Source organism: Somniosus microcephalus, chromosome 5 (assembly GCF_052327205.1).
Source record: "Somniosus microcephalus isolate GS21.2 chromosome 5, FLI_Smic_1.0, whole genome shotgun sequence".
NCBI classification, from domain to species: Eukaryota; Metazoa; Chordata; class Chondrichthyes; order Squaliformes; family Somniosidae; genus Somniosus; species Somniosus microcephalus.
This window is the reverse complement of record NC_140991.1, coordinates 36,884,731-36,912,382: the sequence shown is the minus strand read 5'-3', so window position 1 is coordinate 36,912,382 and position 27,652 is coordinate 36,884,731. Positions and strand designations below refer to the sequence as shown.

The 27,652-nt window shown below is 47.6% G+C and overlaps 1 protein-coding gene across 4 annotated transcripts in view; it reads left to right on the top strand.

Moving 5' to 3' along the window:
* The first annotated feature begins 973 nt into the window (after positions 1–973).
* LOC147116998 (protein canopy homolog 1-like) overlaps positions 974–27,652 on the top strand; it is a 101,943-nt gene continuing 75,264 nt past the window's right edge. For all 4 annotated transcript variants that reach the window (XM_085987525.1, XM_085987526.1, XM_085987523.1 and 1 more), the window contains exon 1: positions 974–1,191. In XM_085987525.1, coding sequence (XP_085843651.1) covers positions 1,095–1,191 — 97 coding nt within the window. In that variant the 5' untranslated portion in view covers positions 974–1,094. The remainder of the gene's footprint in view (positions 1,192–27,652) is intronic.

Below are 27,652 nucleotides of genomic sequence, written 5' to 3'. Positions count from 1 at the left end.
TCTAAAGGAGAACAACCCCTTGCTGAGCCAATTATTTGCAATAAGCAAGACTGTGAAAACAACCTAAACATAATCCACAGAGTAAAATGAGTCCCCCAAAATCAAATGCAACAAATTTCAATGTTTAAAAATTTTTTGAATCCAAATACAGTGGAGTGAAAAAAAGTACTGCAACGAAAACAATGTGACAGTTCCCTCATTTGCAGAGAGAGCATTACTCCACAACAACATGTCGACACCCGGTGCAGGGGGTTGGGGGAGCGGGCAAGTCGGAGGACCTCCTCGTAGGACTGCTCCTGGGCCTGGCCAAAATTAATAGGTCCAGACAGCGAGCGGTCGAGGGGTTCGTTCTGCCCGATTGCCTGCCTCTCTTCCACTGCTATGTTCGCGCCCAGGTGGCCCTGAAGATGGAGCACGCGGTGTCCGCCGACGCGCTTGAGGCCTTCCGCGACAGGTGGGCGCCGCGGGGACTGGAGTGTCTCATCACCCCGGCCAATACAATTTAAATTTAAATTTGTGAAGTTTTATTTAAAGTTTTATTAATTTACAGTCGATTGGTTTAATCAAAAGAGCAACATGTGGCAACTTTACTCCCATGCTCTGGGCTGTCGCCCTGCCCCACCTCATTCCTGCTTCTCATTGGTTACCTGTCAGTCAGCCGTCTGCTGCGCGGGTATGTGGCGATTGGCCACTGGCTGAGAGAGCGAATGTCGTGACGTGTGTGTGTATGTCTGACGTGTGGCTTCCCTGTGTTCGACGTGGCAACGCTCGCAAGCGGCACGTGAAGGATAAAGGGGGCGTGCCGGGGATAAGGGGGCGGGGCGCTCGGTCAAGAGCCGGCCTCTCGGTACTTTACCCTCCTCGGACCTGTGTGCGTGTTAGTGGATGTAAAGTACATCGATACGGCCATTTAAATATTAATATCGGATTCCAAATCAGATTAGTTCAAGCGGCCTGGACTTCGCTTTACGCAACTTTTAACTGGCGAGAAACTTTCCCCTCCCGCACTCTACTGGTGTCGGCGAGCCGGTCGGCGGTTACTCAGGGCTCCGGACACGTCAATCCCCCGCCTTCTCGTGTGAAGACGGTCGGCCATGGGCTCGCGGCGGTGTTGGGGCGTGGCGCTGGCGGCGCTGCTGGCGCTGGGTGCCCAGGTGCGAGGGAAGAAGGAGCCGCACTTGTACTGTGGAGGTGAGTGAGGGGGCTGCAGGTGTCGCTGCACCGGGACTGGCCGCAACCACTTGCTTTTCGAGAGAGAGCGCTATTGCTGTGGTAAAGAAACGTCCCCAGGCGCTTCACGGCATCAGTACAAAACATAGGAGCGGGGGAGTAGGCCATTCAGCCCCTCCAGCCTGTTCTGCCATTCAATGCGATCATGGCTGACTCCATATACCCGCCTTTAGCCCATATCCCTTAATACCTTTGGTTAACAAAAAGCTATCAATCTCCGATTTAAAATTAACCATTGATCTAGCATCAGTTGTCGCTTGCAGAAGAGAGTTCCAAACTTACATAGAAGATAGGAGCAGGGGTCAGCCATTTGGCCCCTCAAGCCTGCTCCGCCATTCAATGAGATCATGGCTGATCATCCAAATTCAGTACCCTGTCCCTGCCTTCTCGCCATATCCCTTGATCCCTTTAGGCTTAAGAAATATATCCAACTCCTTGAATATATTTAATGAATTGGCCTCCACTGCCTTCTGTGGTAGAGAATTCCACAGGTTCACCACTCTCTGGGTGAAGAAATTCCTCCTCGTCTCTGTCTTAAATGGCTTACCCCTTATCATTAGACTGTGACCCCTGGTTCCGGACTCCCCGGCCATCGGGAACATCCTTCCTGCATCCAGTCTGTCCAGTCCTGTTAGAATTTTATAAGTTTCAAATGAGATCCCCTCTCATTCTTCTAAACTCCAGTGAGTATAAGCCCAGTCTCTCCTCATATGTCATTTCTGCCATGCCAGGTATCAGTGTGGTGAATCTTCGCTGCACTCCCTCCATGGCAAGAACATCCTTCCTCAGATAAGGCGACCAAAACTGCACACAATATTCAAGGTGTGGTCTCACCAAGGCCCTGTACAACTGCAGCAAGACATCCTTGTTTCTGTACGCGAACCCTCTCGCTACGAAGGCCAACATACCATTTGCCTTCTTAACCACCTGCTGCACCTGCATGCTTACCTTCAGCGACTGGTGCACAAAGACACCCAGGTTTCGTTGCACTTCCCCTTCTCCCAATCTATTGCCATTCAGATAATAATCTGCCTTCCTGTTTTTGCCACCAAAGTGGATAACCTCACTTTGTGTGTAGAAGTGTTTCCTAATTTCACTCCTGAACGGTCTGGCTCTAATTTTTAGACTATGTCCCCTAGTCCTAGAATCCCCAACCAGTGGAAACAGTTTCTCACTATCTACTCTCCCTGTTCCCCTTTTAATATCCTGAAAACTTTGATCAGATCACCCTATAACCTTCTAAACTCTAGGGAATACAACCCTAGTTTGTGTAATCTTTCCTTGTAATTTAACCCTTGGAGTCCAGATATCATTCTGGTATACCAATGTTGCACTCCCTCCAAGGCCAATATATCCTTCCTGAGGTGTTGGTGCCCAGTAAAAATCAGCCCAAAAAATTGACCTTGAGCCAAAAGATTAGGACAGGCGACCAAAGAGATAGAAATTGCATTTATATAGTGCCCTTCCCCACCTCCAAAAGCGCTTTGCAGCCAATTAAGTACCTAAAAAAAAAAAAGTAATTGCTGTTGCGATGTACGAGACGCGGCAAGCTTCCAAAAACAGCAGTGTGATGAACATTTTAGTGTTGTTGATTTGAGGGATAAATATTGGCCAGGACGCCGGGGAGAAGTCCCCTGCTCTTCTTCGAAATAGTGTTGTGGGATCTTTTACGTCCACTTGAGAAGGCAGAGGGGAGCTCTGTTTAACGTCTCATCCAAAAGGCGGCACCTCTGACAGTGCAACACTCCCTCAGTAGGCACTGGAGTGCCAGCCTAGATTTTTGTGCGCAAGTCTGGGGTGGGACTTGAACCTGCAACACTATGACTCTGAGGTGAGAGTGCTACCACTGAGCCATGGCTGGCACTAGAGGTAGGTTTTAACTAATGATCTTCATTGGAATCCAGTGATACTAGTACTCTAGCTGAGGCCTAACTAGTGTTTTATACAGTTGAAGCATGCCGCCCGCCCTTTCTCCTGCCGCCGCCCGCTCACTTGCTCTGCTGTTTGCTCTCTCTCTCTGGCTCGCTCTCTTTTTTCTCTCTCTCTCTTTCTCTCCACCCCCCCCCCCCCCCCCCCTCCAATATGTTTGGTAAAAGGTACCCGCCAACATCTCAGCACAACCCCAGCCCGGCATGAGGTTGAAAAAGCCATCCGACAACTGAAGAACAACAAGGCCTCAGGAGCAGATGGAATCCCTGCCGAGGCACTAAAGCATGGAGGAGAAGCACTACTGGTGCGAATTCATGAACTCATTTCTCTTATCTGGAAGGAGGAGAGCATGCCAGGGGATCTCAGAGATGCAGTAATTGTGACCATCTTCAAGAAAGGTGACAAGTCCGATTGCGGTAATTACAGAGCAGTTTCCCTGCTGTCTGCCACGGAATGTCATCGCAAGAATCCTCCTCAGTTGCCTTCTCCCAGTGGCCAAAGAGCTCCTCCCAGAGTTGCAATGCGGATTCCGCCCACTAAGGGGCACAATGGACATGATCTTCACCGCAGGTCAATTACAAGAGAAATGCAGGGAACAGCACCAACCGCTGTACATGGCCTTCTTTGATCTCACAAAGGCCTTTGACACTGTCAACCGTGAGGGATTATGGAGTGTCCTCCTCAAATTCGGCTGCCCTCAAAAGTTTGTCACCATCCTCCGCCTGCTTCACGATGACATGCAAGCCGTGATCCTGACCAACGGTTCCACCACAGACCCAATTCACGTACGAGCCGGGGTCAAGCAAGGCTGTGTCATCGCACCAACGCTCTTCTCGATCTTGCTATAATGCTCCATCTCGCCCTCAGCAAGCTCCCCACTGGAATGGAGCTAATTTACAGAACAAACAGGAAACTGTTCAACCTCCGTTGCCTCCAGTCCAGGTCCAAGGTCATTCCATCCTCTGTCGTCGAATTACATTATGCAGATGACGCTTGAGTCTGCGCTCACTCGGAGGTCGAACTCCAAACCATCGTCAACACCTTCACCGAAGCGTACGAGAGCATAGGCCTTACACTAAACATCCGTAAGACAAAGGTCCTCTACCAACCTGCCCCCGCCATATAGTACTGCCCCCCGATTATCAAAATCTACGACAAGGCCTTGGACAACGTGGACCACTTTCCATACCTCGGGAGCCTACTGTCAACAAGGGCAGGCGTCGATGACTAAGTCCAACACCGCCTTCAGTGTGCCAGTGCAGCCTTCGGTTGCCTGAGGAAGAGAGTGTTTGAAGACCAGGACCTCAAACCCGGCACTAAGCTCATGGTCTACAGAGCAGCAGTGATACCCGCCCTGCTGTATGCCTCAGAGATATGGACCATGTACAGCAGGCACCTCAAAGCACTGGAGAGGTACCACCAACGCTGCCTCCGCAAGATCCTGCAAATCCATTGGCAGGATAGGCGCACCGACGTCAGTGTTCTCGCTCAGGCCAACATCCCCAGCATCGAAGCTTTGACCACGCTCAGTCGGCTCCGATGGACAGGTCACATTGTCCACATGCCCGATACGAGACTCCCAAAACAAGTGCTCTACTTGGAGCTCCGGCACGGCAAGAGAGCCCCAGGTGGGCAGAGGAAATGCTTCAAGGACACCCTCAAAGCCTCCTTGAAAAAGTGGAACATCCCCACCGACACCTGGGAATCCCTGACCCAAGACCGCACAAAGTGGAGGAGAAGCATCCGGGAAGGCGCCGAACACCTCGAGTCTCTTCGCCGGGAGCAAGCGGAAGCCAAGCACAAGGAGCGCACGTCAACCCAAGCACCCCACCCACCCGCCCCTTCAACCACCATCTGCCCCACCTGTGATAGAGACTGTAGGTCCCGCATTGGACTCATCAGTCACCTGCAGACTCATATATATTTTAATGTGGAAGCAAGTCATCCTCGGTTCCGAGGGACTGCCTAAGAAGAGAAGAAGAAAAGGTACAGGGATCTTGGGCTTCATAAATAGAGGTATTGAGTACAAAAGTAGAGAAGTTATGCTGTACCTTTACAAAACGCTGGTTAGGCCACAACTGGAGTATTGTGTCCAGTTCTGGTCACCACACTTTAGGAAGGATGTGAAGGTCCTTGAGAGGGTGCAGAGGAGATTTACCAGAATGGTTCCGGGAATGGGGGATCTTAGCTACAAGGACAGGTTGGAGAAGCTGGATTTGTTTTCGTTAGAGCAAAGGAGGTTGAGGGGTGATTTGATAGAGTTGTACAAGATTATGACGGGTTTGGATAGGCTAGACAAAGAAAGGCTGTTCCCACTAGTTGATGGTACAAGGACTAGGGGGACACAGATTTAAGGTTTTGGGCAAGAGATAAGGGGGGATGTGAGGAAAAACTTTTTTACACAGCGAGTGGTGAGGACCTGGAACTCGTTGCCGATGGAAGCGGAGACACTCAATGTTTTCAAGGGGAGACTGGATAGGCACTTGAGGGAAATAAACTTGCAGGGCTACGGGGATAGAGCGGGGGAATGGGACTGACTGGATTGCTCTACAGAGAGCCGGCACGGACTCGATGGGCTGAATGACCTCCTTTTGTGCTGTATTACTCATGAGTTCACATCCCACCGAGACAAGTTGTGAAATTGAATTCAACAAATCTGGTAATTTAAGGACTGGCACTGGAAGAAATGGCCATGAAGGTTGCTCGGTTGTAAAAACCCAAATGATTCACTAATGTTTTTCAGGGACGTGAACTTCCTACTGTTCTGGCCTACATGCAACTCCATTTGGTGGCCTAGCAAAATCAATCATTACGCAAGAAGGCGGGTCACCACCACCTTGGGCCAACTAGGGATGTGCAATAAATGTTGACTTGCCAGAATTGCCCACACCCTGAAAAAAAACCTTTAAAAAATGTTGTGAAAGATGCGCTGATCCAATATTAAATCATCGCCGATTGCAATGCACCGAAGTAGGTTAATGGATCATGAGCATTTCAACAAAGAGACCTATGTCAATAACTGTCACAAAACTAAGTAGACATTGTACTTATTATAGGAAAGGGAATCTCGCTGAATTTAAAGAAGTGAATTTAAAGAGCTAATTAAATAACTCATGAAACTATTTGATAAAATATATCTATGGCTAGCCTACTTATGGGGTGGGTGACAAAGATAGAAAATGTTTGTAATTTGTGACAGTTGAAGTAACTCATCTGTGAATGTAAATGAGCTGTGGAACAACTCTTTGTTTTCTGATGCCTCCTTTCTAATTGTTTGTGCTGCGAAAGTACTGATATTTTGGCAACAAATTTTAGAAAAGTTACTACTTCTCTACATTTTTTTCTCTGCAACTTGATAACTCTGCCTCTTCCCCTCCCCCATTTGTCATTTTATAGTGCCCCCTTTTCCTCCAGCATGCTGGAAGAGGGAAATTGCTGTGCGTTCTATGTCCATCTATCTTTCTACGGATACTAACGTGCAATGACAACTTTGCTAGAATTTTGGTGTAAAATTTTCATACTGTGTCCATTTATACTATGAAAAATATTCAGCACTACAGTAATTGATATGCCCTTACGTACTTGAATTTTCTGGAAAGACCAGTTTAAACTGTAACTGTTGTGTATGTACCTTTTTAAGAGAAGAACTGATTTTATACTGCAGTACTGGCAGTGACCACACCTGTATATAAAGCCATAGCAGGCTTCTGTACTTCAGTCTTAAGTTACCCTCTGTTCAGTAAATACCTGTTATTATTGTTCTCCTGCAGTCCGTGTATTATTGATACTCGGACACTACACTGGCGACGAACAGGTTCGAACTCTCCTGCAGTACTGCATCACCTCACGGGGATCTTTCCCTGAGAAGAAGCTTCTTGGAGGTCGAAGTCAGAGCAACGGACGTTGACCGCGGGCAACCGCCCAAGGATCCATCGGAGTTCGGAGAATTGCAGGGGAGGCTGTGGAGAGCTGGGCTTGGCTCCCCAGTCAAGGTGTTCCAGCAAATCGTGCTGGTAGCAGGTAGTGTGCTGACCCTTCCGGACTGCGGCGGGCTCGAGCTCGATCGAGCGGCTCTGCAAAGGGGCCGTGCAGCGTCGTCTGGAGGAAAAGAGAGAGAGAGGGTGGAGCGCATGGCGCGGTTGGTGCTCAAGAACCGGGCAGCGTAGAGAAAATAAAACGAGGGGAAGGAAAAGTGAGACGCGCCGAAGCCGCGGGTCGCCGCCATTACCCTGTAGAACGCTAGGAGCAGTGTGGCACAAGTGGAAGAAGGAAAAGTGCGGGAGGCGCCATTTTATTCCATTGGGGAAGAAGGAAAAGCGCGGGAGGTGCCATTTTAATCCATTGGGGAAGAAGAAAAAGCGCGGGAGGTGCCATTTTAAATCACCCAAAATGCCGAAGAGTGGCAGTATCACTGCTTTCGACAACGAGGTAGAAGACTGGACCACGTATGTGGAAAGAATTGAAGTGTACTGCAAGGCAAATGAGGTGGCCGATGGAAAGAAGGCGTCGGTATTATTAAATTTGATGGGCGCGAGAACGTACGGCCTATTGCGGAATTTAATTACTCCAGCTAAACCAATGGAGAAAAGTTTTGAAGAGATTGTTAATATCTTACAGGAACACCTAAACCCTACACCGCTGCTGATAGCAGAAAGATTCAAGTTCCATTAAAGAAACCAGCACAAAGATGAGAGCAATGCTGACTATCTTGCGGAACTACGCAAGTTATCGAAGCACTGCCAGTTCAGAGCAGGATTGGCAGACACCTTACGGGATAAGTTTGTCTGCGGGCTCCAGAGTGAAGGAACCCAGAAACGACTACTTTCGGAAAAGGACCTGACGCTAGAACAGGCTTTCAGCGTGGCAGTATCCTACGAAGCAGCAGCACGGGGAGCTGCGGAAATACAACAGAAACCACAAGAATACAGCGCTAACGAAATGGCGTATGGAGCAGAAAATTGCTATCGCTGCGGCAGAACAACCAATGATCAGAAGGACTGCTGGTTTAAGGACAAATTATGCAGGCAATGTGGGAAAATGGGACACATAGCAAGAGTCTGCAGGTCGGGAAAGAAAACCAACACTACAAGAACTACTAAGGAAAAGTACAAGAAAGTAAAGAAATTGACAGACAGTAGTTCGGAAGATCAGGAGAGTGATAACGACTCCGGGAGCAGGAGACTAAGTTGTCTAAAGTTACACAAAGTGATCGCAAAGGAGGATCACCGAACCATTTGGGTCACCCTCATGATAGCAGGGTCCCCAGTAAAGATGGAATTGGACACAGGATCAGCCCAAGCTGTCATGAATCGACGAGACTATGAGCGGCTATTCTCTCACATACCCTTGAAGGACACATCCATTGTATTGAAGACATACACGGGGCAAAAAGTCTACCCCAGAGGAAAATAAGGGTGCCAGTTAAATACAACGGCAAGGAAACACAGAAACTGTATCTATATATACTACCAGATGGAGGACCACCATTATTGGGACGTGAATGGATCCGAAAAGTACAATTGGATTGGCATTCCATTCAGGCGCTAACTGTGACTGACAAAAAGGATGATGATGTCACAGCTGGACGACTGTCAAAAATTCTAACTGACGCGAAAGAGGTGTTCCAACAAGGACTTGGGACTCTGAAAGGAGTAACAGGAACGATAAAAATCGAAGATAACGCAAACCCAAAATTTTTTAAAGCCAGACCGGTACCGTACGCGATCCGCCCAGCCGTTGAAGCAGAGCTGGAGAGTCTGGAGCGTTCGGGTGTGCTGTCCAAGGTGGACTGGAGCGAGTGGGCCACACCCATCGTTCCTGTAATGAAGAAATCATTGAGCAACACGCCTGGGGAGCCGAAGAAGGTTCGCATCTGTGGGGACTTCAAGGTAACTGTGAACCCAGTCCTGCACACAGTACAATATCCACTTCCACGGATAGAAGATATTTTCACCTCACTATCTGGAGGGAAATGCTTTACGAAGATTGATCTGGCCCAAGCGTATCTACAGATGGAGGTGGAAGAAGCATCTAGGAAATACCTCGCGATAAACACTCACAAAGGCCTTTACCAGTACAATCGACTGGTATTCGGGGTAGCATCAGTCCCGGCTATTTGGCAGAGGGCGCTGGAACAAGTCCTGCAAGGGATCCCGGGGACCCAGTGTTATTTGGACGACATCCTGGTTACGGGCAAAAATGACAGTGAACACTTTGCCAACCTGGAGCAGGTGCTCACTAGATTGCAGGAATGTGGGCTACGAGCCAACCGCCCTAAATGCGAGTTCTTCAGGAGACAAATCTCGTATTGTGGTCACATGATTGATGAGGAAGGGTTGCATAAGTTGCCAGACAAGATTGAGGCTGTAGTCAAGGCTCCAGCACCGGAAAATGTGTCGCAACTGAGGTCGTTTCTCGGGTTGGTGAACTACTACCACAAGTTCTTGCCGAATTTATCTACAATTCTGCACCCACTGAACGCCCTGCTGCAAACTGGAGTAACATGGAAATGGAGTGTAAGCGTGCCTTTCAGAAACGTAAATGCCTAATCACTTCAGAAGAAGTATTGGCCCACTACAATCCAACACTACCGATTTGGTTGGCATGTGATGCGTCTCCCTACGGCATCGGAGCGGTGCTGTCACACAAATTCCTTGATGGTTCAGCGAGGCCAATAGCCTTTGCGTCGCGCTCGTTAACCTCAGCCGAGCGTAACTATGCCCAGATTGACGGAGGCCCTCAGCCTGGTGTTGGGGGTGAAGAAGTTCAATCACTATCTGCACGGGCAGAAATTCACCCTACTGACTGATCATCAGCCTCTGGTCTCCATTTTTAACCCAAAGAAGGGCGTTCCGGTGATGACGGCACAACGGCTGCAAAGATGGTCACACTTTCTAGGGGCACATCAGTACGAAATAGAGTACAAGGGTACGAAACAGTATGGAAACGCTGATGGGCTGTCGCGCCTACCATTGCCTACGGTAGAGGAAGCACCTGCAGTGGACCCTGTTGAGAGATTCCATGCGACCACAGTCGAATGTCTACCTGTTACAAACCAAGTATAGAGAAGGAAACCCGAAATGACCTGACACACACTCGGGTCTATGATTTGACGGTGAAGGGATGGCCAGCACATGGTGACTCACTGTTGCCAGCATTCTCGCCAAGGAGAGAACAGCTGTCAGTGTGCCGGGGGACCTTGATGTGTGGATCCCGAGTGGTAATTCCACCCAAGTTGAGAGATAGAGTGCTCAATGAGCTTCATGAGGGTCATCTGGGAGGGGTAAAAATGAAGAGCCTAGCCAGGGCGTTTGTGTGGTGGCCGGGAATCGATCAAGAAATCAAGGATATGACCAAGAGATGCACAGGATGCCAGAAGGTCCAAAACGCTCCACCACAGGCTCCGCTACATCCATGGGAGTGGCCCTCATCTCCATGGCAACGGGTACACATTGATTTTGCTGGTCCATTTATGGACTCAATGTTCCTAATCGCCGTGGACGCCCATTCGAAATGGTCAGAGTTCATCAAAATGTCCTCCACCACCACGGAGAAAACTATTGCAGTCCTACGGACCATCTTCGCCAGGAATGGCTTGCCAGAACAGATTTGCTCCGACAATGGGCCACAGTTTGTGTCCGAGGATTTCCGGAGGTTTCTGAGGAATAATGGAGTGAAACATTACACATCTGCCCCATATCATCCAGCCACAAATGGATTGGCTGAGAGGTTTGTTCAGACCTTTTAAAAAGGCAATAAAGGCGATGTATAACGACGACATACCACTACAACACAAGGTGGATAATTTCTTGTTTGCTTACCGGAATGCGACACATGCAGTCACCAACCAAGCTCCAGCCATAATGTTCTTCAACCGAACGCTAAGATGTCGCCTGGATTTGCTCAAACCAAACATAAGACGAGATGTTGAGGATAAGCAATTCCAGCACATCAATGAGAAGCCAACCAGGAGCTTCAAGATAGGGCAACCAGTCTTGGCCCGCGACTACCAAACAGAAAAATGGCAGCCAGGAACGATATGCACACAGCAGGGACCACTAATGTACACAGTGGACGTTGGAGAGAGCATCGTGAGACGCCATGCTGACCAGATTCTAGAGTCACAGGAACAAGCCAAAACCATACCACGAGCATGTGCACCTGGTAATAAACCCGAAGTACAGATTGCGTCTACCTCCGAAGCAGTGGTATTGGAAGCTGACGAACCAACCAATGACAATGAGCCAGAATCGACTCCGCCGCAAGAACAGGATACTCGAGAAAGGCGCTATCCAGTCAGGATCAGGAAGCCTCCTCAAAGACTGAATTTATAAAGGATTATTTCAGTTGATGTATATAGTACAGAGAAAATTGTAATTGTAATTAGTTATTTTTAGTTGTTAAATGAATGTTATGTACTGTTTATCTAAAAGGGGGGGAATTGTTGTGTATGTGCCTTTTAAGAGAAGAACTGATTTTATACTGCAGTACCGGCAGTGACCACACCTGTATATAAAGCCATAGCAGGCTTCTGTACTTCAGTCTTAAGTTACCCTCTGTTCAGTAAATACCTCTTACTATTGTTCTCCTGCAGTCCGTGTATTATTGATACTTGGACACTACAGTAACTATGGTCAATGTGTGGTTGCAGGCCAGTCATTTGTTGTGATGCTACTGATGGGAACCACTTGAGATGATAAACTCTGGCTTAATTAAGCTTTGTAAAAGACTCTTCTCTGGTAGGGTTTCTAGATATAAACAATGCACCATAGAAAAACATAGAAACATAGAAAAACATAGAAACATAGAAGATAGGAGCAGGAGTAGGCCATTCGGCCCCTCGAGCCTGCTCTGCCATTCAATGAGATCATGGCTGATCATCCAAATTCAGTACCCTTTCCCTGCCTTCTCCCTTGATCCCTTTAGCCTTAAGAAATATATCCAACTCCTTCTTGAATATATTTAATGAATTGGCCTCAACTGCCTTCTGTGGTAGAGAATTCCACAGGTTCACCACTCTCTGGGTGAAGAAATTCCTCCTCATCTCTGTCCTAAATGGCTTACCGCTTATCATTAGACTATGACCCCTGGTTCTGGACTCCCTGGCCATCGGGAACATCCTTCCTGCATCAAGTCTGTCTAGTCCTGTTAGAATTTTATAAGTTTCAATGAGATCCCCTCTGATTCTTCTAAACTCCAGCGAGTATAAGCCCAATCGACCCAATCTCTCCTCATACTTCATTCCTGCCATCCCAGGTATCAGTCTGGTGAATCTTCGCTGCACTCCCTCCATGGCAAGAACATCCTTCCTCAGATAAGGCGACCAAAACTGCACACAATACTCAAGGTGTGGTCTCACCAAGGCCCTGTACAATTGCAGCAAGACATCCTTGTTCCTGTACTTGAACCCTCTCGCTACGAAGGCCAACATACCATTTGCTGCCTTAACCGCCTGCTGCACCTGCATGCTTACCTTCAGCGACTGGTGCACAAAGACACCCAGGTCTTGTTGCACTTCCCCTTCTCCCAATCTATTGCCGTTCAGATAATAATCTGCCTTCCTGTTTTTGACACCAAAGTGGATAACCGCGCATTTATCCACGTTGGGCAGATGCAGTATAATCACCCAACCTGTCCCAATCATACTGGAGTTTCTCGGCATCCTCCTCACAGCACAGGCACCCACCCAGCTTTGTGTCGTCTGCAAACTTGGAGATATTACATCTAGTTCCCTCGTCTAGATCATTAATATATATTGTGAATAGCTGGGGTCCTAGGACCGATCCGTGCGGTACCCCACTAGTCACTGCCCGCCACTCGGAAAAAGACCTGTTTATTCCAACTCTTTGCTTCCTGTCTGCTAACCAGTTCTCTATCCAAGTCAGTACCTTACCCCCAATCCCATGTGCCTTAACTTTACACGCTAATCTCTTATGCGGGACCTTATCGAAAGCCTTCTGAAAGTTCAAATACACCACATTCACTGGTTCTCCCTTATCCTACCAGTTACATCCTCAAAAAATTCCAGTAGATTAGTTAAGCACGATTTACCCTTTTTAAATCCATGTTGCCTTTGTCCGATCCTGTCACTGTTTTCCAAGTGCTCTGCTATACATCTTTTATAATGGACTCTGGCATTTTCCTGCTTACCGGTCTATAATTCCCCATTTTCTCTCTACCACCTCTTTTGAATAGTGGAGTAACATTAGCTATCCTCCAATCCATGGGAACTGTCCGAGTGTACAGATCTGTTTTTAAACACTAATCTCAGCAAATTTGAACGATGAATATTTTAACTGAAAGTAGCTCCTCTCCTCGTGCTTTCCTCCCTTGGTTAATTTGAAACACTCCTGGTGGGACATATTTTGTCTGGGGTTGGAAAGGCTTGGCTTGCATAGATTTTTACAACACAAAAACAGGCCATTCGGCCCAACAGAGCTTCTTCCCACCTTACTTCATCTCACCCTATCAACATATCCTTCTATTCCTTTCTCCTTCATGTACTTGTCTAGCTTCCCTTTGAATGCATCTATGGTATTCGCCTCAACCTCCATGTGATGATGAGTTCCACGTTCTCACCGCTCTCGCAGTAGAGTAGTTTCTTCTGAATTCCTTATTGGCTTTATTAGTGACTGCCCCTAATTTTGGACTCCCCACAAGGGGAAACATCTGCTCTATAATGCCTATCCTATCGAACTTTTTCATAATTGTAAAGACCTTTATTGGCCTTGGCCTTCCCTCTTCTAGAGAAAAGAGCCCCAGCCTGTTCATCTACACAGTACATTATTATTGAAAGCTGAAAATGCTTGAGATTTGATTAAAATGGACCAATTGAAAATAGCATTGTGTATTGTGCCAAATTACAATAAATATCTTTTTTCCAACTTTTCCACCTCTTTGCTGAGATGGATCCAGTTTCCATCTGACTTTCACATACCACTGTTTTATAAAACATCACTAAATTGGGGGTAATATTCTGGCATGGGTGGAGGATTGGTTATCTAACAGAAAGCAGGGAGTTGGGGTAAATGGTTCATTCTCAGACTGGCAATCAGTAACTAGTGGTGTTCCGCAGGGGTCAGTGCTGGGTCCCCAACTCTTTACAATCTATATTAACGATTTGGAGGAGGGGACCGAGTGTAACATATCAAAGTTTGCAGATGATACAAAGATGGGAGGGAAAGTAGTGAGTGAGGAGGACATAAAAAGCCTGCAAAGGGACATAGACAGGCTAAGTAAGTGGGCAGAGATTTGGCAGATGGAATACAATACTGGAAAGTGTGAGGTTATGCACTTTGGCAGGAAAAATCATAGAGCAAGTTATTATCTTAATGGCAAGAAACTGGAAAGTACGGCAGTACAAAGGGATTTGGGGGTCCTGGTGCACGAAACTCAAAAAGTTAGTATGCAGGTGCAGCAAGTGATTAAGAAGGCCAATGGAATGTTGGCTTTTATTGCTAGGAGGATGGAATATAAAAACAGGGAGGTATTGCTGCAGTTGTACAAGGTATTGGTGAGACCGCACCTGGAATACTGCATACAGTTTTGGTGTCCATACTTTAGAAAAGACATACTTGCTCTCGAGGCAGTACAAAGAAGGTTCACTCGGTTAATCCCGGGGATGAGGGGGTGGTCATATGAGGAGAGGTTGAGTAGATTGGGACTCTACTCATTGGAGTTCAGAAGAATGAGAGGCGATCTTATTGAAACATATAAGATTGTGAAGGGGCTTGATCGGGTGGATGCGGTGAGGATGTTCCCAATGATGGGTGAAACTAGAACTAGGGGGCATAATCTTAGAATAAGGGGCTGCTCTTTCAAAACTGAGATGAGGAGAAACTTCTTCACTCAAAGGGTAGTAGGTTTGTGGAATTTGTTGCCCCAGAAAGCTGTGGAAGCTACATCATTAAATACATTTAAAACAGAAATAGTTTTACAAGTAAAGGGAATTGGGGGTTACGGGGAGCGGCCAGGAAATTGGACGAGTCTAGGTTCGGATCGGTCATGGCCCTGTGGGTGGTGGAGCGGGCCCAGGGGCCGTGTAGCCTGGTCCTGCTCCTACTTCTTGTGTTCTAATTCTGTTAGATTTCAGGAGATGGTTCTATTCACAGGGATTAGTGGAGACCTCTGGAACAGGCTGCCAGCTAGGAGTCCTTCAAGAGTAAATTGGGCCTGTTCCTGGCTGGGGTAGAGATCACCTTTTACAGAAGGTAAGTACTGCAGGAAATACAGGGCAGAGTGATTTCCTGGACGAGTTTCGATCGCCTAGATGGGTCGGAGAGGAATTTCCCAGATTTTTTCTCCCAAATTGGCCATTGGGTTTTTTATCTGGTTTTTCGCCTCTCCCGGGAGATCACATGGGTTCGGGTGGGATGGAGAGTGGAAGTAGATTTGAGATTAGGATCAGATCAGCCATGATCTTATTGAATGGCGGAGCAGGCTCGAGGGGCCGATTGGCCTACTCCTGCTCCTATTTCTTATGTTCTTAAATAGCACCCAGCAACAGGAAACCTGACTGACTCTCTCTGGACTGGGGTGTGTGAAACAATGGCCAGGGAGAGGGATGGAATTGGTGGCCGAGGGTATGGAGTGTGTGACGGGGGCTGAAGATGATTGATTCAGCCTTTCCAATGCTGAACTGGAGGAAATTGCAAACTTCATCAAAAACTGGATATCTGACAAGTAGCCTAACAACATAGAGGCAGTGAAGGGGTGTAATGGGCAGCTGGGACAACACTCGGTGATATGTGTGAGTGCAGACCGGACACTTATACATTGTAGTCTTACCTACTGTACGACACTGGCTTTATTGCTAAAACCAGTGAGACATAGATCTGTTAATACATTAAAAATATTGAGTCTGCACTCCCTGTCGACATTTTCTATTATAAATTCCTATGTCCATATTAATAATGGAAACTGCCTACTGCCTGTGTAAACTTGTCGAGATGTAACAACACCTTCCCTCCAGTGGCAATACTGCAGTGCCACACTAATGGTGTATAATTACAATGCGACAAGTTTGCAAAGGCAATTTGCATTATAAATGTGGATAAAACACAATATATGACTTTAAAATGAAGACTAAATTATGTCTATGTGCCCTGGTCCAATTATCTCCTGACCCTCTAACCCCACTTCACATGCGGAGTACAATTGTCTTGACTCGCTATGTGCAATGCCATGGGAGATCAAGTGGTATCTTGTTAAAAAATCTTTAGTTTGTGCATGCTTAGCTTTAAGCCTTACTACTTATTGTCATGCTTTTGTCGCACACATTTCAACTTTTTCCTTTGTAAGTTCCTTTGTCCATTATTTCCAATTCAATTTTTCTGTATTAATTGTCACTAATTACAGGCTCTGGCTACTGGGTGGAGCTGTATCCTCTCGCCCCTCCCCGCGCGCCCCCAGCCCACATAAATCACCCTAGAATCTTACAGCACAGAAGGAGGCCGTTTAGCCCATCGCACCTATGCTGGCTTTCCAGTTAGTCCTACTCTCCCGCTCTTTCCCCATAGTCCTCCCAATTTTTCCTTTTCAAGTTTATATCCAATATTCTTTTGAAAGTTACTATTGAATCTGCTTCCACCACCCTTTCAGGCAGTACATTCCAGATCATCATAACTTGTTTTGTGAAAACATTATTTTCATAACCACCCCCCCCCCCCCCCCCTTGTGTTTTTTTTGCCAATTATCTTAAATCTTTGTCCTCTGGTTACTTGCTCACCTGCCAGTAGAAACAGTTTTGCCTTGATGCTTTCTGACAAAAATTCCATCTGCCATTACTTAATTGGAAAAAAAACTTAGTTCTCAATAACATCGACCCGGATTTTGTGATCAGTGGCGAAGGAACGGCGCTGGCTGTTCATTACACTTATAGGTGCCCACAGACTTTCTATGGGCTTTTGCACTGGAAGTTGCGGTGATTAGAGAGCCAAAACAGCCATTAGAGCACCCTCTACTGGGGATCTGTGACCGATGAACAAACAATTGTGTATCTCATTAACCAATCAGATTGAGGAATCCTTACTGAGGTGTGCAGAACCAGGAAGTGCAAGTTAGAATAGTTAATGCCAAATCATGTACAGAAACTGAAAGAAAGGGTGTATGGGAGTACCCCTGTGCTCGCTGACCTACATCAGCTCCTGCTCTGGCAATGCCTAGATTTTAAAATTCTTATCCTTGTTTTCAAATCCCTCTGGCCTCGCCCTATCTTTGTAATCTCCTCCAACCCCGTAACGCTCGCCGATTTCTCCGCTCCTCCAATTCTGGCATCTTGCGTATCCCCAATTTTTAATGTTGCACCATTGGCAGCCGTGCCTTCAGCTGCTTAGGCCCTAAGCTCTGGAATTCCCTCCCTAAACCTCTCCACTTCTCTACCCATCCCCGTTAAAGATACTACTTAAAACCTACCCTTTTGATCACCTGTCCCAATATCTCCTTTTGTGGCCTGACGTCAAATATTGCTCGATAACCCTCCTGTGAAGCGCCTTGGGATGTTTTACTACATTAAAGGTGTTCTATAAATACAAGTGGTTCTGTAGTTTGGAAATAGAAAAAAAATCTGTGTTTAATATTTTTATGGGGAACATCTAGGCAATAGTGACCATGATATAATACGGTTTAGGATAATAATTGAGAAGGACACATGCATGACAAAGACCACAGTAACAGATTGGAGAAAAGCTGATTTTTGAAGGGCTGAGAATAGAACTTAAGAAAAGAAAATGGACAACAATATTGGAAAACAATGATGTAGAATAGCAGTGGGGAACATTAAAAATGGTGTTCAACAGAGCCCAGGAAAAATATTTTCCGGCAAAAACGAACAAACTAAACACTAAAGACATAAGGGAAAAATTGAGGGTGGAAAGCGGCATACGTTAAGTACATGGACAGTCGAGGAGAGCAAGACAAGGGAGAATATGGAGAGATTAGGAGAGAAGTCAAAAGAACAATTAAGAAGGCAAAGGGGAGTTATGAAATTAAATTATCAAGGAACAAAAAACAAAACCAGTAAAATATTCTACAGGCACATAAATTTTTTTAAAAAAAAGGAAAGTCGGGATGGGAATAGGGCCATTAAGGGACAGTCAGAATAAAATCACAGGCAGCGATAATGAAATGGCGCAAATACTAAATTATTTTGCCTCGGTATTTACCAGGGAGACGGATCAAGTGGACATGACATCGGAAGATGAGATTGAAAATGATATAACCGCATTTAAAATAAAAAAAGAAATATTAAATAAACGAATCAAATTCAAAGAGGTTGAAATTGCATCTACACATTCTAAAGGAATCTAGGGAAGAGATAGCAGTGGCACTATTACACATTTAATAATTCATTAGAAAAAGGTGTAGTGCCAGAGGACTGGCAGATAACTAACATTATACTTGTATTTAAGAAAGGAGATAGAACATGTCCAGGGAACTATAGACCAGTCCACTTAACAGCGGTAGGAAAAATAATGGAATCTCTAGAATCATAGAATGGTTACAGCACAGAAGGAGGCCTGTCGAGCCTGTGCTGGCGAAAAGGAGAAAACAGAAAAACATCTGGAAACCAAAAGTAATGAATAGGCAGCATGGTTTTCAAAAAGGAAACTCTTGCTTGACCGACCTCATTGAATTCTTTGAAGAGGTAACAGGGAGAGTAGACAATGGTAATGCAGTAGATGTAATTTATCTAGATTTCCAAAAGGCCTTCACTAAGTTACCACATAATAGATTAATGAATAAGGTCAGAGCATATGGAGTCAGGAGACAACTAGAAGAATGGATAAATGGTTGGCTGAAAGATACAAAGCAGAGAGGAGAAGAGTAGGGTAGTTATTCAGAGTGGCAGAAGGTGGGATGTGAGGTCCTACAAGAATCAGTGCTGGGACCACTGTTGTCGGGAAATTGCTAAAGTCTATAATTAAGGATAGGGTGACTGAACACGCAAATTTTCAGTTGATCAGAGAGAGCCAGCCTGGATTTGAGTGAGGTAGGTCATGCCTGACAAACCTGATTGAATTTTTTGAGGAGGTGACTAAAGTAGTGGACAAGGGAATGTCTATGGATGGTATTGATATGGACTTCCAGAAGGTATTTGATAAAGTCCCACATAAGAGAATGTTAACTAAGGTGGGAGCCCATGGAATTGAGGGCAAATTATTGACCTAGTTAGGAAATTAGCTGAGCGGCAGGCGACAGCGGGTAGGGATAATGGGTAGGTACTCAAATTGGCAGGATATGACTAGTGGTGTCCTGCAGGAATCTGTGTTGGGGCCTCAACTATTTACAGTATTTATTAACGACTTAAATGATGACATAGAAAGTCATGTATCCAAATTTGCCGTGGACACAAAGATAGGTGGCATTGTAGGTAGTGTAGATGGAAGCATAAAATTACAAAGGGATATCGACAGATTAAGTGAATGGGTAAAACTGTGGCAAATGGATTTCAGTGTAGGCAAGTGTGAGGTCATCCACTTTGGACCTAAAAAGGATAGAACAGGGTAATTCGTGAATGGTTTAAAAGTGGAGGTCCAAAGAGACTTTGGGGGGTGGGGGTTGGTCCAAGTACGTAGATCATTAAAATGTCATGAGCAGGTACAGAAAATAATCACAAAGGCTAATGGGATGCTGGCCTTTATATCTAGAGGACTAGAATGCAAGGGGTTAGAAGTTATGCTGCAGCTATACAAAACCCTGGTTAGACCACACCTGGAGTACTGTGAGCAGTTCTGGGCACCACACCTTAGGAAGGATATATTGGCCTTGGAGGGAGTGCAGTGTAGATTTACCAGAATGATACCTGGACTTCAAGGATTAAGTTATGAGGAGAGATTACACAAATTAGGGTTGTATTCCCTAGGATTTAGAAGGTTGGGGGGGATGGCTTATCAGAGGAAGGCAGCAGCAGCCAACTTCCTGGCACCAGGGGTGGCTCTGCTGCACAGAATGGGAGGAAAAAGAGGGGTAGAGCTATAGTAATAGGGGATTCTATTGTAAGGGGAATAGATAGGCGTTTCTGCGGCCGCAAATGAGACTCCAGGATGGTGTGTTGCCTCCCTGGTGCAAGGGTCAAGGATGTCTCCGAGCGGCTGCAGAACATCTTGGAAGGAGAGGGTGAACAGCCAGTTGTCGTGGTGCATATAGGAACCAACGATATAGGTAAAAAGCGGGATGAGGTCCTAAAAGCGGAATATAGGGAGTTAGGAGATAAATTTAAAAACAGGACCTCAAAGGTAGTAATCTCAGGATTGCTACCAGTGCCATGTGCTAGTCAGAGTAGAAATAGAAGGATACTTCAGATGAATACGTGGCTAGAGGAATGGTGCCAGGGGGAGGGATTCAAGTTCCTGGGACATTGGAACCGGTTCTGGGGGAGGTGGGACTAGTTCAAATCGGACGGTCTGCATCTGGGCAGGGCTGGAACCGATGTCCTAGGGGGAGTGTTTGCTAGTGCTGTGGGGGAGGGTTTAAACTAAAATGGCAGGGGGTTGGGAACCTGATCAGGGAGACAGAGGAAAGGGAAACGAGGATAAAAGCAAAAGATAGGAAGGAGAAAAACAAAAGTGGCAGTCAGAGAAATCAACGGTTTAAATCAAACGTGGCCACAGTAAATAATAATTCTAATAGGTTTAAGAGCATTAAAAAAACAAGCCTGAAGGCTTTGTGTCTTAATGCGAGGAGCATTTGCAATAAGGTGGATGAATTGGCTGCGCAAATAGAGGTAAACGAATATGATTTGGTTGGGATTACAGAAACGTGGCTCAAGGATGGCCAAGACTGGGAACTCAACATCCAGGGGTATTCGATATTCAGGAAAGATGGGCAAAAAGGAAAAGGAGGTGGGGTAGCATTACTGGTTAAAGAAGGGATTAACACAATTGTAATGAAGGATATTCGCTCTGATGATGTGGAATCTGTATGGGTAGAATTGAGAAATATTAAGGGGAAAAAAACGTTAAGTGGGAGTGGTATATAGACCTCCAAACAGTAAGGCGGAGGTTGGGGATGGCATGAAAAGGGAAATTAAAGAAGCGTGCACTGATGCGCTATCAATTACTCATAAAAGACTGAGAGTTAAGAGAGTAACTAAAGGCTTTTATTAACAAAAGAATGAAGGTCTGCCTCGAGTGGTCGACCGGTCCAGAATACAAAGGGCTGGGGAGCAGTCACCTTTTATACTAGGACTTGTGGGAGGAGTCAGCCGAGGCATGTCCAGGTATGTACACAGTGGAATACAAACAGTGGTTTACCACATTCACCCCTTGTTTAAAATTGAGTCCGGCGGGATGAAGTGTATTAAAAGTTAGTGTATTGGAGTCTCTCCGGAGGTCTTGTCTGCCGCTGTGATCGGCGTGGCGACGGCAGGGGTAGTGGAGCTTCCGGCGTCGAGTCCTGCGTAGGCTGTGGCACAGGCGTGTCGTCCTCGTAGATGTCGAGCGGGTCGCGGGGCCCAGGCCTGCCGTCTGCTGGGGCTGGATAACGGATCGTGGGGGGGTGGCGGTAGTGAGTAGTGGGTTACTGCGGCCCCCGAGGGTGCAAGGTCTCTTATGGAGACTGTGTGCTCCCGCCCGTCCGGGTATGCAATGTAAGCATACTGGGGGTTGGCGTGGAGGAGGTCGACCCTCTCGACCAGGGGGTCCGTTTTATGGGTCCTCACGTGTCTTCTCAGTAGGACCGGCCCTGGGGACGTCAGCCATGGCGGTAGCGATGTCCCCGATGTGGACTTCCTTGGGAAGACAAACATTTTCTCATGAGGGGTGGCGTCAGTGGCAGTGCAGAGCAGTGACCGAATAGAGTGGAGCGCATCGGGGAGCACATCCTGCCAGCGGGAGGTTGGAAGGCCCCTAGACTTTAAGGCTAGCAGGGCGGCCTTCCAAACTGTCGCATTTTCTCTTTCCACCTGTCCGTTCCCCCGGGATTGTAACTGGTGGTCCTGCTTGTGGCAATACCCCTAGTTAGCAGGTACTGACGGAGTTCGTCGCTCATAAACGATGAGCCCCGGTCGCTATGGATGTAGCTGGGGAAACTGAACAGGGTGAAGAGGTCGTTCAGACATTTAATGACCGTGGCACTGGTCATGTCCGGGCAGGGGATGGCGAACGGGAAACGGGAGTACTCATCAATAATATTGAGGAAGTACACATTGCGGTCGGAGGAGGGGAGAGGCCCTTTAAAATCAACGCGAAGGGGCGAGTGGCTTTTATCAGGTGGGCCCTGTCTGGTCTATAAAAGTGCGGTTTGCACTCAGCGCAGACTTGGCAGTTCCTGGTCATGGTCCTGACCTCAATAGAGTAAGGCAGGTTGCGGGCCTTGATGAAGTGGAAGAACCTGGTGACCCCCGGGTGGCAGAGGTCATTGTGGAGGGCCCGCAGTCTATCGATCTGCGCGCTGGCGCAGGTGCCACGCGATAGCGCATCCGGGGGTTCATTGAGCTTCCCAGGCCGGTACAAGATCTCGTAATTGTAGGTGGAAAGTTCGATTCTCCACCTCAAGATCTTGTCATTTTTGATTTTGCCCCTCTGCTTGTTGTTAAACATGAAAGCAACTGAACGCTGGTCAGTGAGCAGGGTAAATCGTTTTCCGGCCAGGTAGTGCCTCCAATGACGCACAGCCTCCACAATCGCCTGGGCCTCCTTCTCAACAGCGGAGTGTCTGGTTTCCGGGCCTTGGAGGGTTCGTGAAAAGAAGGCCACGGGTCTCCCCGCCTGATTGAGGGTAGCGGCCAGGGCAAAGTCGGACGCGTCGCTTTCCACCTGGAAGGGGATGGATTCGTCCACTGCGTGCATGGTGGCTTTGGCAATGTCCTCCTTGATACGGTGGAAGGCTAAGCGGGCCTCTGCCGTCAAGGGAAAAGAGGTGGACTTGATCAGCGGACGGGCCTTGTCCGCATAGTAGGGGACCCACTGGGCGTAATAGGAGAAAAACCCTAGGCACCTCTTCAGGGCCTTGAGGCAGTGGGGCAGTGGGAGTTCCATAAGGGGACGCATCCGGTCGGGGTCGGGGCCGATGACTCCGTGTTCCACAACACAGCCAAGGATGGCGAGGCGGTTTGTGCGGAATATGCACTTCTTGTTATATGTCAGGTTCAGGAGTTGGGCGGTGCGGAGGAATTTTTCGAGGTTTGCGTCATGGTCCTGCAAGTCACGGCCGCAGATGGTCACATTGTCCAGATATGGGAAAGTGGCCTGCAAAGCATTTTGATCTACCATCCGGTCCATCTCCCTTTGGAAGACGGAGACCCCGTTGGTGACGCCAAAGGGAACCCTAAGGAAGTGATAGAGGCGGCCGTTTGCCTCAAAGGCAGTATACTGGCGGTCCTCGGGGCGGATAGGGAGCTGGTGGTACGCTGATTTCAGGTCAATGGTCGAGAAGACGCGGTACTGCGCGATCTGGTTGACCATATCAGCTATGCGGGGGAGTGGGTAGGCGTCCAGCAGGGTGTAGCGATTTATTGTCTGGCTGTAGTCGATGACCAGGCGCTGCTTCTCGCCGGTCTTAACGACCACAACCTGGGCTCGCCAGGGGCTGGTGCTGCCCTCAATAATCCCTTCCTTCAGGAGCCGCTCCACTTCGGTTTTAATGAAAACCCTGTCCCCGGCACTGTATCGCCTGCTCTTTGTGGCGATGGGCTTACAGTCGGGGGTGAGGTTAGCAAACAGTGGGGGGGGGGGGGGTGACTGAGTGTGGAGAGGTTGCACCTGGTGCGCGGCGGGCAATTTGGAAGCTGCTGGCTGCGGACTGTGAGTGGGGGTAGGGGTCCACCGTACGCCATCGTAACACTTTTAAGGTGGCACTGAAAATCTAACCCCAGCAGGACGGCAGCGCAGAGGTCGGGCAGGACCAGAAGTTTAAAATGATCGTACACGGTCCCGTCTACTACGAGTGTCACCACGCAGTAGCCACCGATGTCCGCCGACTGGGACTCGGAGGCCATAGAAATCCGCTGGTGCGCAGGCAGGACTGGGAGAGAGCAACGCCGCACCGTGTCTGGGTGGATGAAGCTCTCCGTGCTCCCAGAGTCAAAAAGGCAGATTGTATCGTGACCATTTACCTTAATGTCCATTGTGGAACTGGCCAGCTGGTGCGGTCTCGCTTGGTCCAGTGTAACGGATGCCAGCGTAGGGGTCGGTGTGTCGCTGCGGGTATCAGATGAGGCGGTGTTGGGGGCCTGCTGCGTTCCGGCTGTCGTCCAAGATGGCGGCGTCCATGATCCCCATGTGGCTGGAGGCGTCCAAAATGGCTGCTGTACCGGTGGTTCGCACATGGCCGGGGAGGCCCAAGATGGCGGCCCGCATGGCCCACACGCGGCGCTGCTGGGGTTCGGTGTGGCTTTGGCCCTGCAGACGCTAGCGTAGTGTCCCTTCTTCCCGCAGCCCGAGCAGATTGCGTTTTTCGCCGGGCAGCGCGCTCTGGGGTGTTTTGCCTGGCCACAGAAGTAGCATTTCTGGCCTTGGGGCACTGCTGTCTGGCCTTGGGACACTGCTGCGGTAGTTGGGCCGTGGCTGGGGTGGCACGGCGCTATGAGGCGGTCCTACCGTGTCCCAGGCTGTCATTCCCCGCGGCGTCCACGTTGCAGAGGAGTAGGCATCCATGCCCCGGTAGGCTGCATCCAATGATAGTGCGAGTTCAGAGGCCTTGTTGAGGTCGAGGTCACTCTGCTCCAACAGTCGCTGTCGGGTGTAATTGGATCTGTGGCCCGCTACAAAAGCGTCCCGGATAAGTTCCTCTGTGTACACGGCGGCCTTTACATCCTTACAACCACAGGCCCGGCCAAGCACAGACAGTGCCTGAAGGTATTCCACGGTCGATTCCCCAGGTTGTTGTTTACGACTCCCCAGAAGGTGCCTGGCGTACACTTCGTTCACTGGGCGCGTGTACTGGTCCTTGAGGAGCTTGATAGCGTCCGCGTACGAGGTCGCGTCTTGGATGACCGAGTACACTCGGTGGTTCACTTTGGAGGTCAGGACATCCAGTTTGTCCTCGTCCGATTTGATTGCTGCGGAGGCGGTCAGGAATTTCTCGAAACACTTAAGCCAGTGAGTAAACTTGGTGGATGAGTCCGCCTCCCGATGATCTAAGTCCAGGCATGCTGGTGTGAGGATCTTCTCCATTATAAAAATTTTGTTAATAAAACTGATGCGCTATCAATTACTCATAAAAGACTGAGAGTTAAGAGAGTAACTAAAGGCTTTTATTAACAAAAGAATGAAGGTCTGCCTCGAGTGGTCGACCGGTCCAGAATACAAAGGGCTGGGGAGCAGTCACCTTTTATACTAGGACTTGTGGGAGGAGTCAGCCGAGGCATGTCCAGGCATGTACACAGTGGAATACAAACAGTGGTTTACCACATGCACTAAGGGCACAGCAGTCATCATGGGTGACTTTAATCTACATATAGATTGGGCCAACCAAATTAGTAACAATACTGTGGAGGAGGAATTCCTGGAGTGTTTACGAGATGGTTTCCTGGACCAATATGTCGAGGAACCAACCAGAGATCAGGTCATCTTAGACTGGGTATTATGTAACGAGAAAGGATTAATTAGCAATCCTGTTGTACGAGGCCCCTTGGGTCGGAGCGATCATAATACAATCGAATTCTTCATTAAGATGGAGAATGAAGTAGTTGACTCGGAGACTAGGGTCCTCAATTTAAATAAAGGAAACTACGATGGTCTGAGGAGTGAGTTGGGTAGGATTGATTGGGGAATGTCACTCAAAGGGTTGACGGTGGATGGGCAATGGCAAACATTCAAAGACCGAATGGATGAGCTACAGAATTTGTTCATCCCAGTTTGGCATAAAAATAAAACAAAAAAGGTGACTCAACCATGGCTAACAAAGGAAATTAGGGATAGCATAAGATCCAAGGAGAGGACATATAAATTGGCCAGAAAAAGCAATAATCCTGAGGATTGGGAGCAGTTTAGGATTCAACAAAGGAGGTGTGGTAAACCACTTTTATCGTTCACTATCGTTACACTATAGTTATCACTGTTATATCGTTACTCTATGGTTATCACTGTTCACACTGTTGTATCACTATACAAGGTCGCCTCTTGTCACGCTGTTATACCTGGGCTGACCACTGCTGACTCCGCCCATGGCTCCACCTACCTGCCCAGGTATAAAGGTGGTCGACTGGCTGGCATTCCTCCTTGTTGGATCCGATCACCCACGAGGGTGGGCTCTGTTATTTAGCCAATAAAAACCTATAGTTACTTTCTTAACTCGTCGCTTTTCATTGGATGAATTGATAGGTATATCAGGAGGACAAAGGGATTAATTAAGAAAGGGAAAATAGAATATGAGAGTAAGCTTTCAGGGAACATAAAAACTGACTGTTAAAGCTTTTATAGATATGTGAAGAGAAAAAGATTGGTGAAGTCAAGCGTAGGTCCCTTGCAGTCAGAATCAGGGGAATTTATAATGGGGAACAAAGAAATGGCAGACCAATTAAATACATACTTTGGTTCTGTCTTCACAAAGGAGGACACAAATAACCTCCCAGAGATGCCGGGGAACATAGGGTCTGATGAAAGGGTGGAACTGAAAGAAATCAGTATTTGTAGGGAAATGGTGTTAGGAAAATTGATGGGACTGAAGGCCGATAAATCCCCAGGGCCTGATGGTCTACATCCCAGGGTACTTAAGGAAGTGGTTCTAGAGATAGTAGATGCATTGCTGGTCATCTTCCAGAACTCGATAGACTCTGGAACAGTACCCATGGATTGGAGGGTAGCTAATGTTACCCCACTATTCAAAAAGGGTGGTAGAAAAAAAGCGGGGAATTATAGACCGCGTTGTAAGCCTGACATCAGTAGTGGGGAAAATGCTAGAGTCCATTTTATAAAAGATGTAATAGCAGAGCACTTGGAAAGCGGTGACAGGATCGGACAAAGTCAAGATGGATTTACAAAAGGTAAATCATGCTTGACTAATCTACTGGAATTTTTTGAGGATGTAACTGGTAAAATAGATAAGGAGAACCAGTGGATGTGGTGTATTTGGACTTTCAGAAGGCTTTTGATAAGGTCCCGCATAAGAGATTAACGTGCAAAATTAAGGCACATGGGATTGGGGGCAAGGTATTGACTTGGATAGAGAACTGGTTGGCGGACAGAAAGCAAAGAGTTGGAATAAACGGGTCGTTTTCCGGGTGGCAGGCGGTGACTAGTGGGGTACCGCAGGGATCGGTCCTAGGACCCCAGCTGGTAACAATATATATTAATGATCTGGACGAGGGAATTGGATGTAATATCTCCAAATTTGCAGACGACACAAAGCTGGGTGGGTGGGTATGCTGTGAGGAGGATGTCGTGAAACTCCTGTACGATTTGGATAGGTTGGGTGATTGGGCAGAAACATGGCAAATGCACTATAATGTGGATAAATGTGAGGTTATCCACTTTGGTGGCAAAAACAGGAAGGCAGATTATTATTTGAATGGCAATAGATTGGGAGAAAGGGAAGTGCAAAGAGACCTGGGTGT